At 38.5% G+C, this 27,500-nt stretch overlaps 1 protein-coding gene across 1 annotated transcript in view; it reads left to right on the top strand.

Annotated features, from left to right (window-relative positions):
* The first annotated feature begins 287 nt into the window (after positions 1-287).
* Positions 288-27,500, top strand: part of slc12a10.1 (solute carrier family 12 member 10, tandem duplicate 1) — a 46,653-nt gene continuing 19,440 nt past the window's right edge. The window contains exons 1-12 of the mRNA XM_056460896.1: positions 288-613; positions 3,180-3,323; positions 3,404-3,479; positions 8,482-8,577; positions 13,074-13,213; positions 13,300-13,410; positions 16,159-16,270; positions 16,805-16,935; positions 19,062-19,146; positions 22,219-22,376; positions 25,286-25,393; positions 26,294-26,417. Of these exons, the coding sequence (XP_056316871.1) occupies positions 305-613; positions 3,180-3,323; positions 3,404-3,479; positions 8,482-8,577; positions 13,074-13,213; positions 13,300-13,410; positions 16,159-16,270; positions 16,805-16,935; positions 19,062-19,146; positions 22,219-22,376; positions 25,286-25,393; positions 26,294-26,417 (1,594 nt within the window). The 5' untranslated portion in view covers positions 288-304. The remainder of the gene's footprint in view (positions 614-3,179; positions 3,324-3,403; positions 3,480-8,481; positions 8,578-13,073; positions 13,214-13,299; positions 13,411-16,158; positions 16,271-16,804; positions 16,936-19,061; positions 19,147-22,218; positions 22,377-25,285; positions 25,394-26,293; positions 26,418-27,500) is intronic.

The raw sequence follows: 27,500 nt of genomic DNA, 5'->3' as shown, positions 1-27,500 counted from the left end.
ATGATTGAGTGAATTAATGATTGACTCATTGATTGTTTTGATTGATTGATTGATTGATTAATTGATTAATTGATTGATTGATTGTACATTTCAAAAGAAACTAAGTATAAAATTGCTAAACTTTTTTTTGTATTCAGAAAATAGATTATCTGCCATGACATTTTTTACATTTCTTAAAAAACGTACTTAAAAACCAAATGACAGTGTAGGCTGTATAAGATTAACACAAAACAAGACAAAACAAAACCATTTGCTTTTGTTTTTTGTTTGCAGAATAGGCTGCTGTTTTAAACTTCAGGAACAAATGGGTCACCGCTTCTCCAAGCGTGGGCTGTCGAGCACAGACAACCTGCCCTCAGGCCATTTTTCGGGCAGTGAGGAGGCTCCTCCACATTACTCCTCTTACAGTAATGGCATCGATACAGTCATCACTGTGGATTCACCCACACGGAGATCATCTGAAGTTCTGAACTCACGACAGGACAGCAGACGACCCTCCATATACAGCACCATCGACGCAATGCCACATCTGGAGTTTTATGCCAACGCCACCGCCACAGGGCGCATCCGCCGCAGCCGGCCATCCCTCGAGACGCTGCGCAAAGTCTACGATGTGAGTCTGTTGTAACAATCACTGAATACTGGACCAGAGCATGCAGATTCAGCAATGCATTTCTGACACACACATTTTGTTTTCAACAGCGCCACCTCGCTAGTTCAGGTACATTAGAGGAGATTGTATGGTAGTCAAGAAAGCTTAACAGGCTGCAATTTAAGAAAGTTCAAGCAATTACAAAAGACACAAGCAAATTAGGAAGATCTTCGTTAATTTGACAGTAAGCATGTTGAATATTTTCACAACGCAAAACATTTATATGTATATAGTAATTCTTGTTATAAACGATGTATCTGTGCACTTCATTATTTGTGAAAATTAATTTAGCCTAATAAACTTGAATTAAATACCGTAACGTTACCCCCCCCCCTTGAAATGACATTTCTTCACTTCTGGTCACATGGAATGCCTTTAGGGCGGAGTTAACATTCCATTCGGCTGGAGCTATCAGTCTTTTGGGGTGGAGCTTATTTTAAAGGGGGCCTATCATTAATTTGGGGCGGGGCTAATTTTAAGGTGGGGTTATCAGTCATTTAAGGCAGAGCTATCAGTGCTTTATCAGTGCTATCTTTGAACGACACAATCAGTTCCCAAAGAATAAAATCAGGCAAATAATGCTTCTCATTCAAAGATGGACGGTTTCAAGTGGATGTATTTCACAATTGTGGAAAAAGCACAATCGTAATTTCCATTTAATTCTGATTTTAAAGCGATAGGTCATCCAAAAGTAGTAATTTACTCATTACTTATTCAATATCATGTGGTTTTAAACCTTTAAGGCTAATTTATACTTTTGTATCAAGTGCCTGCGTATGCTACAGCGCAACCTATGCGTTGACCCATAGCCCTCACCGTGGCCGACGGCCACGCTGTCGCGCACCTCTCAAAACATTTAACTAGACGTCGCAACAGCGCGTAGTGCAAGCTCTGTGGTTGGTCGGCTAGGTGAGAGCCATGCGAGCCTGATGTAGCATGTGTTTACAAGTGTCGAGTCCCGTAAAGGAGCTGTAGATGGAAACTGTTGTTTTGTGTTTACCTTATGATTAAAGTTGTTGCACGTCCGCCAGTTCCTACCTCTGAATGAGTGAGTTTGAGCCACTTAGCATTCAGTAGCATTCAGAAAAAACAAAACACCAGCGAAGAAACTCGACACAGAGGAACATAAACACCTACTGCCAACTAGCGTTTCAGAAATGTTATTGCAGAGCAACTCAAACAGCACGCAGAAGTATAAATGCACGACTACGCGCGTTGCATGCGCCGTGGGTCACGCCGATCACTCGACGCAGAAGTATAAACCAGGCTTTAAACATTTCCTTTTTCTGTCGATGACAAAAGAAGATATTTTGAAAAATGTTGGAAAGTAGTAATCACTGACATCCATAGAAAGAAAAATAATGGAAGTCAATGCTAACCGTTTTCCCACATTCCTCAAAATCTCTTCTTTCATTTGCGTTCAACGTAAATAAAGAAATTATACAGGTTTTGGACAAGTAAAGCAAAACATTCCCCAAATACAGTTAAAGTCAGAATTATTAGCCTCCCTTTGATTTTTTTTTAAATATTTCATGCAAGGAAATGTTCACAGTATGTCTGATAATATTTTTTCTTCTGGAGAAAGTCTTATTTGTTTTATTTCGACTAGAATGAAAGCAGTTTTAAATTTTTTAAACACCATTTTAGGGTCAATATTATTAGCCTCTTTAAGCTATATATTTTTTCGATAGTCTACAGAACAAACCATCGTTACACAATAACTTGCCTAATTACCCTAACCTGCCTAGTTAACCTAATTAACCTAGTTAAGCCTTTAGATGTCTCTTTAAGATGAATACTAGTGTCTTAAAAAATATCTAGTCAAATATAACTTCAGTTAAATATACTTAAATATAACTTAATATATATTTATATATATACTTAAATATAAAAACATCCGCTGCATAAATACATATGCTGGATAAGTTGGCGGTTCATACCGCTGTGGCGACCCCTGATTAATAAAGGCGAAAAGAAAATGATCATTTTATTTAATGTCATACCAAAATTGGGAAAAAAACAAACAGGGGGACTAATAATTCTGACTTCAACTGTATAGCTTGTAGTACACCACAGTTTACTGTAGTAAAACCTAAATTATGCTACAGTATTTATTACAGTTTATCAGTTTGCTATAGTTATACTTAGCTATAGTTAATACTACAATATACAGTATAATATTCATTCATTCATTTTCTTTTCGGCTTAGTCCCTTTATTAATCTGGGGTTGCCACAGTGGAATGAACTGCCTACAGTATAATATACTGTTCAAAAACACTGTCGTATTTAGACTATAAATTATTTTAGCTTTTATTTTTCATGTGGGATAGCTTTCACGTAAAAAAAAACACGTTTTCAAACACGTATTTAAACAGGTTAGAAAAATGTACTTTAAATGGCATAATCAAAAAGTAAATGGGTTAGATTGTGTAGAAACGCTGACTCTGGTTGTGATGTGACGTTCGAGTTTCTCTGAGTGTGCTAAGTATATTTGTTAATGGATTTAAATATGCGTGTGTTTGCTAGAATGGCGAATGCGGCGTTAACTCAGGCGACTCCTGCGCGGGAAGCATTACAGCGCTACAAGAGACTGAAAACAAGTCTGAGGAAAATGGAGAAACTGCAAAGAAGTCTGAGCCCGTTCGCTTCGGATGGGTCACTGGGGTCATGGTGAGAAACAACACAAAAACAAACACAGTTATGTCTACAAATTATTGTATTAACAAAGCAGTTCCGCTGTTGTGTTTCAGATTCGCTGTATGCTGAATATCTGGGGCGTCATTCTGTTCCTGCGCTTGTCCTGGATCACATCTCAAGCAGGAATCCGTGAGCATTTTCATTATTCAAAGAGGAGCTATTATGCTCCTTTTTACAAGATATAAAACAAATCTCCAGTGTGTGTGTATGTGTGTGTGTGTGTCTGTGAAGTATCAGCTCAAAATCAGAATCAGAATCAGAAAGAGCTTTATTGCCAGGTATGTTCACACATATGAGGAATTTGTTTTGGTGACAGAGCTTCTACAGTGCAACAGGATTACAGAGACAGGACAAAAAACAGATAATAAATATATTTAAAAAAATAGAAGTAAGTAGTGAGTGCAAATATACAGATTGACAAGTGTATGTACGTGTTTATTACTATATACAGCGTTATATGTGCAGCTGTTATGTGCAAATTGGCATGTAAAGTGTGTTGTTAAATAAGTGTATATGTGTATAAAAGTGTATAGCAGTAGTGATGTTGGTTCAACAATAATTATCATCAAGTGTTCATGAGATGGATTGCCTGAGGGAAGAAACTGTTTCTGTGTCGGGCTGTTCTGGTGCGCAGTGCTCTGTAGCGTCGACCAGAAGGTAAAAGTTCAAAAAGGCAGTGTGCTGGGTGTGAGGGGTCCAGAGTGATTTTGGCAGCCCTTCTGCTTGCTCTGGATAAGTACAGTTCTTGGGGAGTAGGAAGGGTTGTACCAGTGATTTGCTCAGCAGTCCAAACTATTCGATGTAGTCTTTGGAGATCGTATTTAGTAGCTGAGCTAAACCAGACAGTTATTGATGTGCAGATGACTGATTCAATGATGGAGGTGTGGAACTGTTTCAGCAGCTCCTTTGGGAGGTTAAACTTCCTCAGCTGACGAAGAAAGTACAGCCTCTGTTGAGCTTTTTTGACAATGGAGTCAATGTGAGTGTCCCACTTCAGGTCCTGAGAGATGGTGGTGCCCAGGAACCTGAATGACTCCACTGCTGCCACAATGCTGTCCATGATGCTCAGTGGGGGGAGAGCAGGGGGAGAGCAGCACTATCATCTCCACTGTAACTCTCCAATTATAGCACACAGATAATGTTTTATAACTCTGAAACTGCTTCTTTTAGGCGTTAAATCAAATTGTGCCCGTTTGGTGACTGTTGCTTTAAATTCACATGAGATTGTGCTCTTTTCAATAGAGGGCGGAGCTATAAATACCTGCGTGTCAGCATAGTGGCAGATTCGAAACAAGATTAGTGTTTTCTCTGTGGAAAAGTTCGAAGAAGTGCGTCAATAGAAGACCATTTATATGACTCCGCTGTTCATTTGTGCTTCATCTAAAACATTTATAAGATTCTTAATATTAGGCCACGTTTACACTAATACGTTTAACTTACACGTTTAACAAACACATACGTTTTGCAGCAATTATGCGTTTTGAAAACGCTGAAGAGGCCGTTTTGGTTTTAAAACTCTGCTTCAGTGTCAGGATGGGGAAAAAGAGATATCTGAAAACGGAGGCCTGACAGGCCTCTCAATATCAAGTTCAGTCTTGCATCCAAGTTCAGACTTCATCAATTTGATATGGAAAACAAACTCCCTAGGACACGTTGGGTAAATCTTCAAATAGACTTTATAACCTCATTCACATCACCCTATCTATGTTGTTTCATTATAGTAACCAGGGGCATCGCTAGACCCCGTTTACTGGGGCATGTGCCCCAGTATAAATCGCCAGTGCCCCAGTAAATGCTTTGAGATACGACTTACTTTATATGCAAGTGTATTTATTAAGAGTGGTAATCCCAGAATAAAGCCGTTCTTCTCTATGTGCAACCGAACCAACTCTGATGAAAGCAATGTAGTTTAATCAAAGAACAAATGCAGCATGTGCGCAGAAAAAAACCTGCGCCGCCGCACGCATCACGCACACCGCTTCTGCTTGGTGCTGACGTGCCGCTCTGCTCCCGGTCCGGTTGTGAACATGCACGCCGAAAAAATAGCCGCGCTGCTCATGCATTGTAAAACAGGCATGCAGTGAGTTTTACAAGTCGACAAAACAATGTTTAAATAATATGATGGTGATCTGATTTATACTGCATGGCTCCTGATAGGTTTTTTTTTGGTATGAAGCAGAAAGGAGGGATGAAGTCAGGGAGGTTAGACTTAATAAACCTAATTCTCGGCCTTGAGACAACACACAACAGATAATTCAAAACATCTTGTTTGTATTCTATTGAATTGTCTGTAGAATTTCATTCTTATAAAATTAATATTGATGCAAAAGATTTCTTAAGATAGTTTTCCAGTTACATTTAGGATTAATTTCCGTTATGTATTTAGAATAATAATTGAATAACAACAACAGTACTGATATTTATTTACATATATATATATATATATATATATATATATATATATATATATATATATATATATATATATATATATATATATATTTATTTATTTATTTATTTATTTTATTTTTTTCTGGAGATTGTGCTGTGCCCCAGTAGAGCTTTATGTCTAGCAACGCCCCTGATAGTAACAATAAAATGAAAACATGATGAGGAACTGCCTATTTAGATATTAACAACTGAACAGACACCAAATAATGTCAAGGCATGGTGTAGCTCCATATTTATATGACCGTCATCTTCACTGTGTGCATATTTATAACATATTGGAGCTTATAACATCACTGCCTCCTTTCATTCTCATTGAAAATAAGAAACATACCCTCTCTTTTGCTGAATATCAGTTTTAGTAATCAATAATTGTTATTATAAAAGTATCATGTACAATAAGCTTATATAATATAGAAAATAAAGGCAAGCAATCAGTCAGCTGTGCAGAATCAGTATAGTGGTTACATTATTTAATATATTAACTGATCTTTGTGCTGAGCCAAATTGCGTTACCTGAGAACAAGTAATAGATTCAGATGACCAAAGAGTCGTTAGATAGAGACGAGATGAATTAAATATCACATTTAACAACTATAATGAGATTAGGTCCAGCAGTAGATCCTTGATGAACTGTCCGAAGTGTGCTGCATTCATCTGGGGAGCTGTGCTCAAAGCACCTGCTGACTGTCTGGAGCTCAGGCGGCTCAAAAGCTCAAAAGGGGAATGTCATTATCTGTGTCATTAATACATTTTTAACAATAGAGGCGGGTTGTATTCACACACTGCTGACGCACAACTGTGTTTAAACCCCTTATAATTTTGCATAATAGGCCCCCCTTTAACCTCCTAGGGTTTTAGATTCCACATATGTGGACGGCACATTTTAGCTCTTAAGTGGCTATTTAATATACTTTGAATGTTTTGTACTTTGTTACAGACATACAACGTCATCCTGCAACGGTTTTGAAGCATATGAAATGTCCCAAACTCTATTTTTAACTGTCCAAAATGGGCAAAAACATAGGCGGAGCATGTGTAAGGCTGGGGAAGGCTTTTAGCACGGAGATAGCAGCAAAGAAAAAATGCATTGAAAACATGTAACAGGTGTAAGGCGTAATATGAATGTAATTTAATATTGATGATTAACTCAACACTTAAGCTATTGTAAGTTTGTCAATCAAATTTAAAGTCCCCCTCCGCACAAAAATGGTACTGTCCAACCCCGCACGTTGCACTGATGAGCGCTGTTTATTACTGGAGTTAACAGCTGCTCTGAAAACCAAACCAAAAGTGCTGGCCAGCGGACTATTTTGTTTTGCTGGTCGAGGACATCAGTAATAAAACGACACATGAGTATTACGAGAGAGATATTATATATTATTCTGGTTTCATTTGTTTTCAGCTTAAAATTGGTAGTTTCATTGTAACATTAGTCTATAGCCTATAGTGTAGTAATCTTGTTTAGGCAATCGTTTGTCGTTTTATATTTTAAAGGTCAAATATTTATTGCTGAATTACAAGTTTGGTTTTCGATTGGCCTCGTGAAAAGAGAATGATTTCATATTCTCGGGGCCGGCGCATCCAGAGGTGACCTAGGCGGCCGCCCAAGTATTACTTCTGTCTTCAGAGTCACGCGATCCTTCAGAAATCGCTCTTATTAAGAGTAATAAAGTTATTACTGGTAATAGTAATAAAAGCAACAAGTAGTAATAATTATTTAATATTATTTTAATTATTTGATGATTAAAAGAAGTATTTATCAAATTTTAATATTTAATAAATGCCACCTTGATGAACAGAATAATTTTAATTAGATTTTTAAATAAAAGTAATAATAAAAAATAAATAAATAAACTGACCCCAAACTTTTGACTGGTAGTATAGATCAGTGGGAGAGTTTAATAAAATAATTTAATGTGCATGTTGAATATAATAGACCTTTTTTGATAGGCGGTGCTTTTGTTAAAACCTCTTCTTGGTCGGTCGCAAGTCTTTTTAAATCCATTAAAGGGCAGCGCATATATTAGCCTTACCCTGGAGTTTGTTCACCCTCCGCCTATGGGCAAAAATGTTGTTTTTACTCTCTGATAGTCAAAGCAAGTAAAAAAAAAATTACTAAATAATAATAATAATAATAATAATAAATATATATATATATATATATATATATATATATATATATATATATATATATATATATATATATATATGTATATGTTAAATATGCATTAAAAATCAGTCAGGAAACAGTGTTTTATGTAAATTTGGCCATGAGTCTACATATATGGACATCATTTTTCTCTAATAGTACATCATATTAAAAGATGATAGTTATATTTTTATTCTAATTATGTTCCAATAAGCCCAAATAGCAAAGAGAAATAAAAAACCCATGTAAAAATCACCTTGGGTCTTAAGAAACCATATCATAAAATGGTTACTTTTTCATTGTAGTTGGGGAAAAAGCCTTTGTGCAATGCAATAATACAGCTTCCTTAAAAAAACCACAGGGAAAGATAACGTTGCTCAAGAAATTTCCATGTCAAAAACTTTTTTTATAGGAGTACTTCCCAGAAGAAGTGTGTAATCTCAGATGGCGGCTTATCTCGCTTGTTGTGTCTGTTCTGTCAGCTGGAGCTCTGCACTGACACCGTGTCCCTTTTCTTTCTCTCTATTTTAGTTCTGACGTGGTTAATTATACTGATGTCTGTCCTTGTGACGTCCATCACGGCGCTGTCTGTATCTGCCATTTCCACCAATGGGAGAGTCTCTTCTGGTGAGTTACTTGAGTTAAAGCTGATCTGATTGCACTGATTTTCAGTATCGATGTGCTCACGTTGAATTTGTTCTGTTTATTGCCCTTCACTGATTTTGATATGACGTAAGATGTGCTGTACAGGCTTGCTGTGCGATACATGTGGGGATTTACATGATCTATACATTTTGGAAAGACCATATTTTCTTTTTTATTTATATTCAATCATTCATTCATTATCTTTCAGCTTAGTTCCTTTATTAATCCAAGGTCGCCACAGTGGAATGAACCGCCAACTTATCCAGCACATGTTTTACACAGCAAATGCCCTTCTAGCTGCAACCCATCACTGGGAAATTAATTTATATTACTGTATGGAAAAATATGCTTTAGCTTAATGCACTGAATAGCATATAGCTAGGCTAATGTGTGCTTTATCTGCATTATCAATGCCCTGTCTTATAGTATTTTATAGTGCAAACTATAGTGTTGGCTCAGTGGTTAGCACTGTTGCCTCACAGCAAGGTCACTGGTTCAAGTCTCGGCTGGACCAGTTGGCATTTCTGTGTGGAGTTTCCACGTTCTCCCCGTGTTGGCGTGGGTTTCCTCTTAGTGCACCGGTCGCAGTTCAAACACATGCGCTGTAGGGGAATTGAATAAGCTAAATTGGTCATAGTGTATGAGTGTGAATGTGAGATTTTATGGGTGTTTCCCAGTACTGGGTTGCAGCTGGAGGGCATTTGCTGTGTAAAACATATGCTGGATAAGCTGTCGGATCATTAAGTTGTGGCGACCTCTGATCAATAAGAGACTAAGCTGAAGGAAAATAAATGAATGAATGAACTATAGTGTCTTTAAGTCATCCTCCTAGTAAAGTACTTAAATAGAGTCTGAAACCGCATACTTCAATACTATACAGTACACTAAAATCACTACGTGAGCCGAGCAGTATGTCCGAATTCATAGAATTCGAAAATTAGAAGTACCCAGATGATCTACTACTTGCGGCGATACTGAAGTGTGCATCCCATGCATGCTGTGCTATCCCATGATGCCCCGCGAGAGAATTATGAATGGGAATAAAGCGATGCAACTGATGCGGGTAGGTCATGTGACCAGAGCAACCCACTCCCATGTGGAAGGTCCCCGGTTTGATACCAGTTAAGAGCGAGTTGGGTGGCGTAGGACCGGCAGGGTTACATTGGTGCCGTGACCCGGATGGGAGTGAGTATTATGGGGTGAGTGTAACGGAGGCCAGCTAGTAGGTGCTGTGCAGATAAACCTCACTCCTCTGACCTCTAAATGTGCTCTAGCGACAGACGCTAGAGGCCATGGTCTTTAGCCTCCTAGAGCAACCGACTTCCATGTGGAAGGTCGCTGGTTCGATCCCAGCTCGGAGCGGGTTGGGTAGTGTAGAACCAGGCGGGGTTACACAGGGGTGTCCAAACTCGGTCCTGGAGGGCCGATGTCCTGCTGAGATTAGCTCCAACTTGCCTAACACACCTGTCAGGAAGTTTCCAGTATATCTAGTAAGAGCTTGATTAGATGATTAGGGTTGGAGTTAAACTTTCCGGGTTTGTGACCATGACAAAATGGCGCATATAATATGTCCGAATTCCGTTTATACTTCTTCCATTCATACTATATAGAATGCACTTTTATAATAGCAGAGTAGTACATTTAAATTCAATTGCAGTACCTGCTGAGTAGTAGGCGGTTTCGGACGCAGCCAATCTGTTGTGGTAATTATACAGTTGCTATGGTAACAACAACTATAGTAACTGATCGGTTGTGTTACTTCTATAGTTGCTGTAGTACCAAAACAACTATAGTAATAGTAATAGTAGGGGGCAGTATAATGACAATACCCTTTGTTCCCTTTTACACTAATGATATTTACAGGTACATATTGTTAATGAATTAAGGATTATATTTTTTGCACCACACCAAATAAACACCACAAATCAACATACTAGTGTCTATGATTTGTAATGAATATGTTTGCTTCTTCTATATCTTCTTGTGTCTCACTTTGTAGTGTTGTACTTTGCTACTCTGAATTTAGCCTGGTGAAGTAAACTTCCAGAAAATATAAAAGCAATGTCAAATCAAGGTAAAGTATGTGCCGTAGTGCACTTTTCTCTTACGTCTGGAAAACACTATTGGTTGGGTATAGGGAAAGGTTAGTGCCAGTAGTTTGCTAGCTGATCTGTACGACAAGTGCCGTCATCTCCTAGTCATGTACAAGAAGGAAGTGTATCTGAAAATTACAACAAAATGTACCCTAAGTAAAGTATTTCATATTCATATAAATGTAAACAACGCACTTTAGAGGATTTGTCATTTGAAACATACAAATAATTGTACTCTATGTAATGAATTTCAGATTCACAAATATGAAAACAGCAGAAAAACAGCAGCCTCACGTGGATTTGGCTTTTGAAACTTAAAACAAAATGCACCCCAAGTAACGTATTTCAGATTTGCAAAATGTTGCACCCTCTAGTGGATTTGTCCACTGAAATGTGTAATAAAAGTACCCTAAGTAACATATTTCCTATTCATAAAAATGTAAACAGCGCCCTCCAGGAGATTTGACATCTGAATTTAAAAAAAATGTATACCCTAGGTAAGGTATTTCAAATGTAGACAGCGCTCTCTAGTGCAGGTGTAACGGAGGCCAGCTAGTAAGTGCTGTGCAGTAAGTGCTCACTCTCACCTCTGAAGGTGCTTTAGTGACAGACGCTAGAGGCCATGGTCTTTAAACTCCTTGGTAGAGCAACCCACTCCCATGTGGAAGGTCGCCGGTTTGATACCAGCTCGGAGTGAGTTGGGTGGCGTAGGGCCGGCAGGGTTACATTGGTGCCGTGACCCGGATGGGAGTGAGTATTAGGGGGGTGAGTGTAACGGAGGCCAGCTAGTAGGTGCTGTGCAGGTAAACCTTACTCCTCTGACCTCTAAAGGTGCTCTAGCTTCAGACGCTAGAGGCCATGGTCTTTGGCCTCCTTGTTAGAGCAACCGACTCCCATGCGGAAGGTCGCCGGTTCGATCCCAGTTTGGATCCAACTTGCTTAACACACCTGTCAGGAAGTTTCTAGTATATCTAGTAAGAGCTTGATTAGATGATTCAGGTGTGTTTGATTAGGGTTGGAGCTAAACTTTCCAGGACACCGGCCCTCCAGGACTGTTTGGACACCCCTGCTCCAGTGGATTTGTCATCTGAAACATAAAATAAAATGTACCCTAAATAACATATTTCCTATTCATAAAAATGTAAACGGTGCCCTTCAGTAGATTTGACACCTGAATTTTAAAACAAAATGTACCCTAAGTAATGTGTTTAATATTTGCAAGTGTAAACAATGACCTGCAGTGGATTTGTCATTAAAATGTGCAACAAAATGTACACTAAAACTGCATCCGAAACGGCCTACTACTCAGTAGGTACTGTATTTGAATTAAAACATACTACTCGGCTGTTAGAAAAGTGTGTTCTATACAGTATGAATGGAATTCGGACGTATTACATCCGCCATTTTGTCATGGTCACGTGACCTACCTGCGTCAGTCGCTTCACTTCCATTCATGAATTCTCTCGCGGGGCATCATGGGATAGCACAGCGAGCATGGGATGCGTACTTCAGAATCTCGACGGAAGTAATCCGGGTACTTCTCGCATACTGATTTTCCAATTCTATGAGTTCGGACATACTAATTTTAGCGTACTGTATAGTATGGAAGTATGGGGTTTTGGATGCAGCGACTGTCATGTATTTCATATTTCAAAAATGCAAACATTGTCCTCCAGTTGATCTGACACCTGAAACTTTCAACAAAACGTAACATATTTCAAATTCGTAAAAATGTAAACAGCACCCTCTAGTGGATTTGACATCTGAAACATGCAGTAAAAGTACCCTAAGCAACATATTTCCTAATCATTAAAATGTAAACAGTGCCCTTCAGTGGATTTGTCATCTAAAATGTACAACAAAACGTACCATAAGTAACATATTTCAAATTCGCAAAAATGTAAAGAGCACCCTTTAATGGATTTGACGTCAAACATACAACAAAACATACCATAAGTGATGTATTTAATTTTTACAAAAATATAAAACGTGCCCTCCAGTGGATTTGTCATCTGAAACATGCAACAAAATGCACCCCTAATTATGTGTTTAATATTTGCAAAAGTGTAAACAGCGCCCTCCAGTGGATTTGTCATCTAAAATGTACAACAAAATGTACCCTTAATAATGTGTTTAATATTTGTAAAAGTGTAAACAGCGCCCTCCAGTGGATTTGTCATCTGAAATGTACAACAAAAAAGTATACTAAGTAATGTATTTCATATTCCCAAAAATGTAAACATTGTCTTCTAGTGCATTTGACACCTGAAACGTTCAACAAAACGTACCTGGAGCAACATATTTTACCACATATTTCCAATGAGGCTGGGCAGTTCATTTCATTGTCCAGTCTTCATATTTCTCTCTTCATGTGTTTTCCGTCAGGTGGCGCGTACTTCATGATCTCCCGAACTCTAGGACCAGAGCTTGGAGGGCCCATCGGTGTGGTGTTTTCTTTCGCTAACGCTCTTGCCTGTGCGCTCAACACAGTGGGGTTTTCGGAGACGGTCAGAGATCTCCTCGTTGTAAGAGTGATTCTGCCGAACACTGTTGTTTTTTGTTTCAGAATGTTTTGCTGAATGTGATATGATGTATGTTTCCAATGTTACAGGAGAATAACTCTCAAATGGTGGATTCAGTCAACGATGTCCGAATTATAGGATCCATCACTGTCACCGCGCTGCTGCTTATCTCATTGGCTGGGATGGAGTGGGAATCTAAGGTACGTTCCTGAAAATACACAGTATTTCACAACACAGTAACAGTTACCAGGCTTTGGAAATATTATTAATTTAATCTGCTTGTGAATCATTTATGTTTTAGGGTGTAATATGGCTTAATATTTTTGTTCCAGGCTTTAGAATATTTAATATATAATTTAAAATGAATAATAATAGTACCGTATTTTCCGCACTATAAGGCGCACCGGATTATAAGACGCAGTCTCAATTACGGGGTCTATTTCTGTACTTAACTGTATTATAAGGCGCACGCTAAAATACACTGTCTGTCAAAAAAAAAGGTAATGGAAGCAAAACAGTTAACATAGTTTAGTTGAACTTTATTGTACTATTTAACAATACACTTACATTATTTTTTAATCAGTCTTCTCCCACAAATCCATCAAAGTCCTCATCTTCTGTGTCTGAATTGAACAGCTGGGCAGTTTCGTCATCAAACACGCCGGGTTCTCTCTCATCATTGTCTGAGTCAGTCTCATTGCCGGGTGGCTGTTCAGCAATGATGCCGGCTTTTGCGAAAGCTCGGACAACAGTTAAAGCAGACACCTTAGCCCAGGCATCCACAATCCATTCACATATGGTGGCGTAACTCGCCCGGCGCTGCCTACCAGTCTTAGTAAAAGTGTGTTCGCCGTCTGTCATCCATTGCTCCCACGCAGCTCGCAACTTCACTTTAAACGCCCTGTTTTGATTGGTTTATTGCTGCTGCGAACGGAGTGTACGTTTTACGTCTCTGTGTCGGTGGGAAATGCTCCGACAGCCAATCAAGCGGAGCGCTTTCCGAAATCACACAACAACATTTTTACAGATTTTTAAACTCTGTGCACACATAAAGCGCACCGGATTATTAGGCGCATGGCCGTTTTATAACAAAATTTAAGGCTTTTAGGTGCGCCTTATAGTGCGGAAAATACGGTAATTATAATAATAGTGACTATCAAGTATTTTTTATCAAAAGACAGCCATAAAGGTTATTCAGTGTAACTGTATTTTATGTGTCAGAATCACATGACATATAAAACTCATCAATTGTGGATCGAAATCTTTTAAATATTTTGTTTTTACACTTTTAAATGGTCAAGTTTTTAATAATTTAATATACAATACTTTTTTAACGATTAATTATTTTATATTGAAGTTTATGCTGGGATATTTTAACCCAAGTTTGTGTAAAATATGGACAAAACAATCCTCTGGGTTAAGCTGAAATAAACGTATAGCCCAACTTTAACACATTGATTTAATTTGTCCATATTTTACCCATACCTGCCAACATTTGTCCCTGAAAATCCGGGAGACCAGGGGGGTTAGGTTCGGGGGAGAGGTGTCTGAATAACACTGTTGAGAATCGGGTACTGTGTACTGTGGTGTTAGTAACTGTATGAAGCATGTTTCGGGCGGCTGATGCGATCAGATCCTATACCAATGTTGGCGCCTCGGGGGTTTTACAGACCGTACCAAAATGCTGGGGACTGGGGGTGTGGAGATGTATGTGGTGGTAGGTTGGGGATGGTTGAAATTATGGGACTTTTCTGGAAGAAATAACAAAACGGGAGGGTGGTGGGAGATGGGTCGGAAATACGTGAGACTCCCGGGAAAAACGGGAGTGTTGGTAAGTATGATTTTACCCAATTTTATGTTAAACCCAATTTTCAGAATCAGAATTAGAAAGAGCTTTATTGCCAGGTATGTATGCACATATGAGGAATTTGTTTTCGTGACAGGGTTTCTACAGTGCAACAGAATTACAGAGACAGGACAAAAATCAGATAGTAAATATATTCTAAAAACATAAGTAAGTAGTGAATGCAAATATACAGATTGACAAGTGTATGTGTCCACAGTGTTTGTCAGTACTCTCACAGTATTATTTCAACTGAACTTTTATTAGAAATAGATCATTTTATATTTAATGTGATGCACACAATTGTTTTTCAGCCACAAATAAATTTACAGTGATTAATTGGACAATTATTAATTTAATAAGGTTATTTTTAAAGCAACGATAATGTAATTTAATTAAAATATAGTCATTTACATAGACTTTTAATTTAATTAGATGTTCAAGTGTAAAACTATATGAAATGCCATTTAAACGCATTCACAATTTCTTGTCTGACACCCACTGTGTATTAGATCTCAATTAGGCAGTGAAGATCATTGATTTTAAACAAATTTATTTCAAACTAAAAGTCCCCCCTGCTGAAAAAAACACCTTAAACCAGCCTAGGCTGGTTAGCTGGTTTTAGCTGGTTGACCAGGCTGGTTTTAGAGGGGTTTTGGTCATTTCCAGGCTGGTTTCCAGCTATTTCCAGCCTGGTCTTAGCTGGTCATGCTGGAAGATGACCAGCTAAAACCAGCTTGACCAGCCTAACCAGGCTGGGAGCCCAGCCAAAACCAGCTATGTCCAGCTTAAACCAGGCTGGTCAAGGTGGTTTTAGCTGGTCATTTTCCAGCCCGACCAGCTAAGACCAGGCTGGAAACCAGCCTGGAAATGGCCAAAACCCCTCTAAAACCAGCCTGGTCAACCAGCTAAAACCAGCTTAGGCTGGTTTAAGATGGATTTTTCAGCACGGAGGCCTGTATGTACATAGCCCATTGATTATATTAGTTTGCTCTCTGCAGTTCCCGCTCACACCACTAGAGGCTCATAATACACCTGCTATGAAACTAAGCATCAATAAACAGCGCGGTTTCCTTCACGGAGTGTTGTTTTAATCCTCTCACAGACTCAGATCCTGTTCTTCTTGGTCCTCATGGTTTCCTTCACCAACTATTTTGTCGGCTCTGTGATTCCAGCGACACCGCAGAAGCAGTCAATTGGTTTCTTCAGTTACCGCAGTAAGTGTTTGTTTACATATGCCCGAGCACAAGCAATATCCAGCAAGTCATTATTATTAGCCCCCTTTGTAAATATATATTAGTTTTGGATTATCTACAGAACAAACCAGTGTTATACAATGATTTGTCTAATTACCCTAACTTTACTCAAATTAACCTAGTTAAGCCTTTAAATGTCACTTTAAGCTGAATAGAAGTATCTTGAAAAATATCTAGTCAAATATTATGTACTGTCATCATGGCAAAGATAAATGAAATCAGCTATTAGAAATGAGTTATATAAACTATTATGTTTAGAAATGTGCTTAAAGAAATCCCCACTTGGGAAATATTTGGGAAAAAAATTACAGGAGCTAATAATTTTGACTTTAGTTTTTAACTGTACATGATTTATAATCAAATATTCATTATCTGCTTTCGTGTTTAAAGCAGTACAATGATGAACAAATAACATTAGACTTTTTAAAGCTGAAGCTTTTCTTTAACCCACTCCAGAAATGTTCCTGTGAATTATATCTGATTTGTGTTTCCCAGGCGAGATCTTTGTGGAAAACCTCTTTCCAGACTGGAGAGGACCAGACGGAGACTTCTTCCGAATGTTTGCCATCTTTTTCCCATCCGCCATCGGGATCCTCGCTGGAGCAAACATCTCAGGAGATCTGAAGGTAATAAACATCAGCAAACATGATCAAACCTAACTTATGATCACCAAAGGCCTGTTTCACAAAATCAAGTTGAACAAACTCTTCATTTTCGCTTGACAAAACTGAACAAATCCAGTCTGTTTAGGAGCAGGTTAATCTGTTTCACAAAGCTTGATATAAACCTGCTCTCTCTGTGTTTAACCCAGAGATTGCGCAGCCAATCACACAACACACGAGTGCAGCAAACAGCCAATCACATGACACAAGAGAGCAGCAAACAGCCAAGACATATGAGAGGGTCCGATTTAATAAAGATATAGGGCCCTATCATACACCCGGCGCAATGAGGCACAAGGCGCAACGCAATAGTTGTTTGCTAGTTTCAGCTTGATGCAAGTGTCGTTTTCACATGTTGCAGCACGCTGTTTAAATAGCAAATGCATTTGCGCTCATTTGTGACCTATAGGCGTTCTGGTCTAAAAAAGGAGGTGTGGTATGGCGCATTGCTGGCCCATTGCTATTTTGAGGAACTAAAATAGACTACACAATAGACCAGCTAAAAGGAGGTCCAGCGCAAAGTGTGTTAGTTGTGCGCCTCGCTTAAACATTGCTTAATACACACAGGGTGTACAGCAATACGCAAATATCTTTACAGATGCAAAAGAATTTATGGATTAAAATAATACAAAAATTATTATTATCTACATAAATATAAACACCACTGCCTTCATGCCTTCATTTTGGGGGGCTTTTTCAATTTATTCATAACAATTTGCTTTTGTATAATGTTATTATTATTATTATTATTCTTATTTATTATCTGCATATTTATATTTGTTTTATTAAAAACAAGCTTAGATTTGCCCACCGGTTTTGGACCATATGGGGAACAGCATGTGTATTATGATATAACTCAGATTTTTGAACACACTTTATTATTATTGTTCATTTATTCCTTTGCTGAAAATTAGAACTGAATTTAGAAATAGTTTAGAAACAAACCTTTGTGCTTAATAAATGTAATTAATTATGTATAGGCTAATGGATGTCTGTGCGTACATGTTTCCTTATCCATGGAAGAGTGTGAAAGTAAATAATGAGGAGGCTCGTTCTTTATCCTCGCGCTGCAGATGCTCTGTTCAACTGTTTTCTTGCTAGTGACTGACTCTTAAAGGGAATGGAAGACGAGATTCTGATTGGTTTATTCTTAAAACACACCTATAACTCATTAAGAGAATAAGCTCAACCCTGTTAGACCATGCGCCACGGCTCAAAACGGATTTTTCCGTCCTTAAAATAGCAAAAGTGGATTCGGACACACCAGCCTGATCTCACGAGAAAACATAAGTATTTGACGTTTTGTCAGTTTAGTGGCTAATTCGTACGAATTCGTACGAGTTCATTCGTACGAAATTGTACGATTTTAAAAAGGAGGCGTGGCACCTAACCCCACCCCTAAACCCAACCGTCATTGGGGGATGAGCAAATCGTACTAAATCATACGAATTAGATCGTACGAATTCATCCGAATTAGCCACTAAATCAAAAAGTTACGAATTGCCGTGAGATTGTGTTTGACACACCCTTAATGCTTTTGTGCCTGCGCTTTGGACTTTGCGCCAAGATCGTTAAATTAGAGCCCATAATATTTTATATATTTGCAATACAGATTTTAAATATTTGCAATATAGTCAGCACAATTTACTTCTCTGTTGAAGATTAAGAGATATAATTATCAGAAATATAATGAATTTAAACACATTTACAAGGCAAAAATAAACAATATTGATGCAGCAAAAATTTGAGATGCACATATTATTATATCAATGCAAATCACTTAATAATGTAGATTCACAAAGGTTTTAAAGCCATTATTTAAAGACATTATTAATGTTAAGTGATCATTCAAAACTATTTAAATATACAATCTTTAAATAAAATCAAGATCAGATGCGAAAACCTCTAAACCTCATCTATAATTTTCCTTAAAATGAACTCAACCTCCTCAAACTAAATGCAAACTTACCTCTGGAAAAACCCAAACTGGCTGTGTGCAACAGGCCTCTGTGTAACAGAAGTGCATGAATGAACAAATTTACGTTATATTTTGTGACATTCGTTCAGTGCTGTGATGGTGAATGTTTCAGGAACCGGAGATTGCCATCCCTAGAGGAACACTGATGGCCATTTTCTGCACCACCATAAGTTATCTGGCCATCTCTTCAACTGTTGGTGAGCATATGATGAAGATTTTCACTAAATCTGATGAGCTTCTTCATATCGTTCAGTAATTAACCCTTTTTCTAGTACACTTCATGAAATATTCCTGAAAAAAGGAAGATCTTAATAATGTTGATATGACGAACACTGTGGATTCAACAATACGCCAATTTGTAACTTTTTGGGTTAGTAGCTATAATTCGTATGAATTTGTACGATCTCATTTGCACATTATAGAATGATTTGCTTACCTCCCTATGACACTTGGGTTGAGTGTTTAGGTTTGGTGCCTTTTTTAAATAAGTTTGACTGAACTCATATTCGTTTAAATTTGTTCGAATTAGCTATGAAGCTGACAAAATGAAGAATACTTACATTCCCTTGTGACATCAGTCTGGTGGACTATATACAGCGTATATACAGACAATATACAGCGTGGTGACCTTCTTGGGGAAAAAGTGCAAAAAAAAGATTTCAGACAAACTTTGAATGCAAGTTGAAACAATTTTAGACTACATTAGACAAAATTATATTGTCCATTTATGTGAAGTTCGTTTATAAACTAATTTCGAGAGGATCCCGTGCTTACGATTGTCCACAGCTGGTCCCTCAGTTTCTTAACTCACTCTAAATTACCAGAGTTAGGGCCTACTCACATGCTATGCAAACCGTGCCCAGTCCCGTTTCCCGGATCGTTTGAGAAGTGTGAGTGCATGAGCCCGAAACTGAAGATGATACGTGACTTTTAAGGGACTGTTTCATATGTGTTTATTAATCATTCTTAGTGATGTTTTATAAACAAATTTCGGGAGGAGCACGCGCAGAAGTTTCAGTATCAAATACGTCATTGACAATTATTCTATTATCCAATCAGTTCTTGACCAAACCCCAAAATAACCATAAAATGTATACCAAAGCTGTCTTACCTGCAGCATCTTACGACTTTAGCATCTCTCCACCACCCCGTCACCTCACCTCTTAAGCATTACAATCCCGGGGGGAGCGTTCTGGGGCCGGGCTAGATACTTCGCTCGAATCCCTATTCCTCTCTGTTTCCAGGTAAGAGGAACAACTCGAGTTGGGGTGTCTTCCCCGAGCTCAGAGCCCTCTCCCCGGACAGCACACCAAGTATGCTTTGTTCTGAAACTATTGCGAGTGTGAACTCGTGAACTGTTCAATGAACGCAAAACTGTCATAGACTATTAAAGATGCAAACACCTCACTGCCCGACAGCTACACCTTCAGCAAACCTCCTAATACATGCAGCACAAGGACTTTAGGATTGTTTATGAGCGTCAAAAGTGGCTGATCTGTTCAGCGAAATATCTGACTGTGTGTCACCGCCAGTGTTGGGAGTAATGCGTTACAAAAGTAATGTATTACAGTAATGTATTACATTTTCCAGTAACGCAGTAGTGTAAGGCATTACTTATACATTTTCAGTAATATTTTACTCGGTACATGTTCAGTAACGCGTGCGTTACAACAAACTTTTCGCCCGCATGACATTACCAAATAAAAAATACAGCAAGTAAGTTCTATTTTCTGTTCGTGGTTAGTGAATATATGCGCGTGTTGTCAATAATATCTCTCTGGCTATTGGAACTTTTTTACTTTGAACGCGGAATGATTTCAGCCTCTGAGCTCGAGGTCCGAGGCTATTGGCTCAGCCCGGTTCACAGTAAGGTCAAGCCCTGACGTGCAGCGGAACAGCGGCAAAATAGATGAGCAGAAGACAGTACATTCGCGAGATGGACGTATGTGCATATGGCGTTAATTCACTGACAACAGTCGTAAGCGCAGTTTTACAAGAGCGCATTCATGTAATTCTCTGTTCGTGGACAACTCGACGGCAATTTTTTTTCGCAGTCGCATGCACTCAAAACACGGCTGCTCACGTGCGAATGATCTGCTCTGGCTCCGTCAGATGATGCAGACTCACATTTTGTGCCTCATGTTTCCTCTTCTTTTCGTGCTTTTCCTCTCCAGAGATCCTCCTGTTCAATTGGTTATCCCAAGAATGTTGATATGGTTTATATATTGCTACAGTATTTATTAGCAATACACGAAACACTAAAAGGTTATGATATATTCTATAATAAATACTTGTGAGTGAATTTAAATACCTGAATTTAAAGTGAATAGAATAATGGCAAGATTAAGAAAAAAATGCTTCTGGTCATGGCATTGGAGTTTACATATAGGCCTGTTGTGTCTAATATGAATATAGCCAAGCTATTCACAGATATTGCCAGATAATCACTTTACCTTTACCATACTTTCAACAGACTTTGATCATTTGTGATTCTGGCTTTGCCAAATATATACTATATTGTTAGTAGCCTGGATAGGTCACAGTCCTTCTGCTACATCATATCGCTTTCTACTGGATGTAAAATGCTCTGCAGTACATTTAGTCATTTTAGAATGTTAAATTCTAATTCTGTAGTTATTTTGGTGAAAGTAACTAAAAAGTAATATAAGAGTAATGTAACATATTACAATTTTGAGACAGTAATATTGTAAGGTAAGGGATTACTTTTAAATCACAGTAATAAGTAATCTGTAATGTATTACAGTTTGAAAGTAACTTGCACAACACTGGTCACCGCATCCCAAACGACTAAACTGATATAACTAAAGAAATCTCCACTGTGTTGAGCGAGGGCTCTTACTGAACAGGGCATCATCGATGGTGTAAGCATGCCCAGGCCCGAATGTAATTGTGAGTGCGGGCCGTCGGGGGGAGATGGGAGGGGGGACAAGCGTGCTTTGGTTCAAGGCAACTGTACATACTGTGAGTACGACCTTACTTACCTCATTATCTTTGTCTTGAAGAATCTCCCCTCCCACCACTCCTCGCCCTCCATTCTACATAGACGACATGGCGGCCCAGTGATTAGCACTGTTGTCTCACAGCACGAATGCCACTGGTTTAAAGTCCAAAGTCTGGTTCAAATGTCACCTGTCATTTGCATTAAATCAGACTATTGACTGTATTTTGTCTGAAATGCATTGAAGTGTACAGTAAATGTTTGTGTGTGTGTTTGCACGTGTATGTGTGTTTATGTGTGTGTGTCTCAGGTGCATGTGTGCTGCGTGACGCCTCCGGAAACATGAGTGACAGTCTGACGCTGAATTTCACGGAGGCGTGCGACTCTCTGAGCTGCTCTCTGGGCTGGAACTTCACTGAGTGTCAGCAGAGCGGCTCCTGCTCTTATGGCCTCTCCAACAGCTTCCAGGTCAGGACGTCCAGCCATTACTAGAGATGCACCAAAACGAAGTGAAGTTTATTTATAAACTAATTTCGAGAGGATCACGTGCTTATAATTGCTTGCGGCTGGTCCCACATTGTTCAATTTATGATTCACCAATCAGACGATTCCTAAGCCTCTATAAATACCCTCAGTTCCATATAACAGCCGTCTTCGTTCTGAAGAATCCCCCTTCCACTCCTACTCCTCCTTTTCTAGATGGGTGGCACGGTGGCCCAGTGGTTAGCACTGTTGCCTCACAGCAAGAACGTCAAGTCTAGTCTAGTCCTTACCAAGCTAGTTGACGTTTCTGTGTGGAGTTTACATGTTCTCCCCATGCTCATGTGGGTTTCCCCCGGGTTCTCCAGTTTCCTCTCACTATAGACCAGGAGTGGGCAAACTCAGTCCTGGAGGGCCGGTGTCCTGCACAGTTTAGCTCCAACTCTAATTACACACACCTGTTTATAGATTTCTAGTGATCTTGAAGACACCGATTAGCATGTGCAGGTGTGTTTAATTAGTGTTGCAGCTAAACTATGCAGGACACTGGCCCTCCAGGATCGAGTTTGCCCACCCCTGCTATAGACCATAGACATGCTCCTAGTAAGTAGTTATCTCTTAAGAGCACTATCTGTTCATTAGCTACTACAGCAGGGGAGTTCTCCAGATCTAACTGAGCTCACACTCCCCTCTCGCCTTGCAAACTTGAGGGAGCCCCAGGCTCGAGGATCTTATGAGCTCAGGGCTCTCTCTCTCGGGACAGGATGCCAAACAAGCTTTATAATCAATCATCAGCTCAGTGTGAACTCTTGAAAACGAAAAATGAGGCTCAGTGGTTAGCACTCTCGCCTCTCAGCCAGAAGGTCGCTGGTTTGATCCCCGGCTGGGCCTGTTGGCATTTCTGTGTGGAGTTTGCATGTTATCCCCATGTTGGCGTGGGTTTCCTCCGGGTGCTATGGTTTCCCCACAGTCCAAACACATGCGCTATAAGTGAATTGATGAAACTAAATTGGCCGTAGTGTATGAATGTGTGTGTGAATAAGTATGTATGGATGTTTCCCAGTACTGGGTTGCAGCTAGAAAGGCACCCACTGTGTAAAACATATGCTGGATAAGTTATTCCGCTGCGAATGAATAAAGGGACTAAGCCGAAGGAAAATGAATGAAGGAAATAATATGAAGTCATTTTGAAACTAATTTAAATAATTGAATAATTTAACTAAACTAATAACTAAAGAATTTAAATTATACTAATTAAAAAAGCACATTTTATTGACAGTGAACAACCTGAGAGGTGTCATTTTACCAGCATTGCCATGACAACACAGTAGCGCTATTGCAAGCAGCAGGAGCTTATATACTACATAGAAAAGTCCTGTTGCCGCGCTGTTTCAGCACACTTGTGGTTCATGCATTGATAAGTAATAAGTATTCGTGGATATATACACAAAGCAGAATATTGACCTCTGGACCCTTTTCACATTTGCAAGTTTCTCCGCAGCAGAAGTCGATATAGTTGGCTATTTAGAGCGCAGTGAATGGGAAAGTACCGCAAATAGATTTTTTGCATTCTTATTTACTCATGTAATAAAAGAAAAACTCCATGATAGTGTTTTCATTACTTCTTAGAAAAAGGGAAAAAATAGTGTGAGACTGATAACGGTAGCCAGAAGAGAGGCTAATCTCAAATTCACTGCCCTGCCCCATAGACGCTGCATTAGATTAAGTGGTAATTCCATTTTTTGTAATTTGATGCAAAGATGATATAATGCAAAGTAAAGCTTTATAAATGTTCATAATTAAATAAAATCTAGGTATAAAGAAACTTTCAAGCAAGTAAGATGCTGATTACTGTTAAACGTGTCATTACCGTCTTGCGAAAAGAGTCCATTTTATATTTTGACCATCTTTCTTACTCTGTGCAAGCCATTGAAATGAACGGGTTTCACAGCACAGTGCATCTAATATAAAGCTGCTTCACGTCATGCAGTGGCTAAAGCTGAAGGAAGAGTGAAACTAGCATGCCGAATGGTGATGTGGAACTAAAAATATCCTCAAAATGATCTGAGAGACTGAGAAACTCATCTAGAAAATCAGGACTTTAATCGTTACTGCTTAAGGTGCCTCCACAGGATCTTCATCATAAGTTTGTGACCCACTGCTTTACTTTCTTGCTGTGTTAAATAATTGTGACATGCTGTGAGATGTCATCTGAGGTTTTAGGTTAGAAGTTTTAAAGACTATATTACCGAGGAGCATATCGTTTTTTTTTTTTATTATTATGTCCTGATTTGGAAAACCATGAAAATCAAAAGGGTGCACAAACTTTTGCACATTACTGTACGTGATAATTTCATCTGAAAATCTCTGTCTGAAGCTAGAGTAAACATCTATACTTAATATACAGACAGTTCATTCAGCACTTCAGTTGATTTTAATGTATGTGGGGATAATGGAGCAGTTTGAGAAATATCACCCACAGATATTAATGTTATCTGTCGCAAGTATTAATAGAGGGAAATCCCAAATACTGAAGAGTGTTTAAGATAAAAATTATTTATTAAATTATCTATAAGAGCAATCCATTGTCTTTAGAATTGAGTTTAGAAGATATTTTAGGTTAAGATTATTTCTCTCTAATGCACTTTAAATACCAATACCATTACGTACCATGCATTTATGTTTATACGTATTTCATATTTTATTTTGTGTAGTTACATTGATTATTTTTAGATATGGCTTCCACAATCCCCTCAAAATCTGGGATGACATGTGTACATATATTTTTTTATTTGAGTTCAGTTAGTTATCTCTACGATCAGTGCTGTCATTATGTTTAGCAGTGCTGTGGATGTTACGCCGCTCCATTATTAATGTTAATTCTGTACAATCCTCAGGTTCTGGTCCAGGTCTCTGGCTTCGGTCCTTTGATTTACGCAGGTATATTTGCAGCCACCCTGTCGTCTGCTCTCGCGTTCCTCGTCTCCGCACCCAAAATCTTCCAGGTGAAATAAACAGATAATAGTTAATATGTACAGTTTAAGTCAGAATTATTCGCCCTTTTGTGATTTTTGATTTCTTTTTCAATATTTCCCAAATGATGTTCAAAAGAGCAAGGAAACTTTCACAGTATTTCCTATAATATTTTTTCGTCTGGAGAAAGTTTTATTTGTTTTATTTCAGCTAGAATAAAAGCAGTTTTTATTATTATTAATAATAATAATAATAATAATAATAATAATAATAATAATAAGTGTTTATTTATAGAGCCTTTTTCCAGAGCTCAAATTTATTCAAACCATTTTTTAAACCATAAGTCATTTATGGTCAATATTATTAGCCCCCTTAAGCAATATTTTTCTTCGATTGTCTACAGCAGTGTTTCCCAACCCTGTTCCTGGAGGCACACCAACAGTACATATTTTGGATGTCTCCCTTTTCTGACCCATTAACTTCAGGTTTTGGAGTCTCTTCTGATGTTATGATAAGATGATTCAGGTGTGTTTGATTAGGGAGAGGTTGAAAATGTGTACTGTTGGTGTGCCTTCAGGAACAGGGTTGGGAAACACTGGTCTACAGAACACACCACTGTTATACAATGACTTGCCTAATTACCCTAACTTTACCATTAATTAACCTAGTTAAGCCTTTAAATGTCACTTTAAGCTGAATACTAGTATCTTGAAGAATCTCTAATATTATTTACTGTCATCATGGCAAAGATGAAATAAATCAGTTATTAGAAATGAGTTATTAAAACTATTATGATTAGAAATGTGTTAAAAAAAATCTTCTCTCCGTTAAACAGAAATTGAGGGTAAAATATTCAGGGGGGCTAATAATTCTGACTTTAACTGTGACTGTGAGCTCATCAGTGTGAACCTGAGAATCTCTGTTTTCCTCAGTGTCTCTGTCGGGATAACATCTACCCATACATCGGCTTCTTTGGAAAGGGTTATGGGAAAAACAGTGAGCCGCTGCGTGCTTATCTGCTCTGCTACATCATAGCAATGTGCTTCATTCTGATTGGTGAGTTAGCACGCATGTGATGGAGGTGCATAAAATTCAGGTGGTGTATGCCAACACAGTCTCACGGCAATTCGTAACTTTTTGATTTAGTGGCTAATTCGTACGAATTCGTACAATCTAATTCGTACAATTTAGTACGATTTGCTCATCCGCCAATGACGGTTGGGTTTAGGGGTGGGGTTAGGTGCCACGCCTCCTTTTTAAAATCGTACAATTTCGTACGACTGAACTCGTTTGAATTCGTACGAATTAGCCACTAAACTGTCAAAACATAAAATACTTAAGTTTTCTTGTGAGATCAGGCTGTGTATGCACACAAAGTTTACATTTAATCTCTGATGAGTCCACCTTCACTGTCTTTCCCACATTCTGGAGAGTTACGGTGTGGAGCAGCCCCAAAGAATTTTGGAGTTATTTAACATGTAGCATATCATTAATATAAGTAAAGTTTTTCAAACTAATTTCGAGACGAGCTTGTGATATTATTGATCGCAGCTAGTCCCTCGTCCAAAGTCAGTAATAATCCAATCAGATTGATCCAAACCTCCAGTAAATAGACAGATTTCACCCTAGTGCCTTATCTTCGTTTTGGAAGAATCCTCCCTTTCATCACCATCTTCTCCTTTTCCTCCTTTTACCAGGGAGAGCTCTGGAGAACTACTTGATCTCACATGCTCATTGACCTGGCAGGAGCCCTGGGTTCAATTATCTCTAAGCTCAGGGTTCTCTCCCAGGAAAGCATGTCAAAACTGCTAATAGCATCTAAATGTGAACGTTTAAAATGTTCATGTAATACTGTATATTATAAACACACATTTTGTTTAGATGGTTTCTGTGTAACTGAACCTGCCAAGAAGCATATAGCTTTTTAATTATGTGCTGATATGAAAAGCGCACATGTCTCAAACTAGTATAACGAGTAAACATCTGTATTTACTATACTGTATACATTCAATATTCTTGCACTTCTTTAGATTTTTTTTTTTAGCTTATGTGGGGGTCATGGTGAACTTTGAGAAAAATACCCACATATGTTAACGTTTCCTAATGATAGCAATAAAAGAAGAAAATCCTACGATTAAG

This window comes from Danio aesculapii, chromosome 7 (genome assembly GCF_903798145.1).
Source record: "Danio aesculapii chromosome 7, fDanAes4.1, whole genome shotgun sequence".
Classification (NCBI taxonomy): domain Eukaryota; kingdom Metazoa; phylum Chordata; class Actinopteri; order Cypriniformes; family Danionidae; genus Danio; species Danio aesculapii.
The sequence above is the reverse complement of the archived record's forward strand: the minus strand, read 5'-3'. Positions and strand labels throughout refer to the sequence as shown.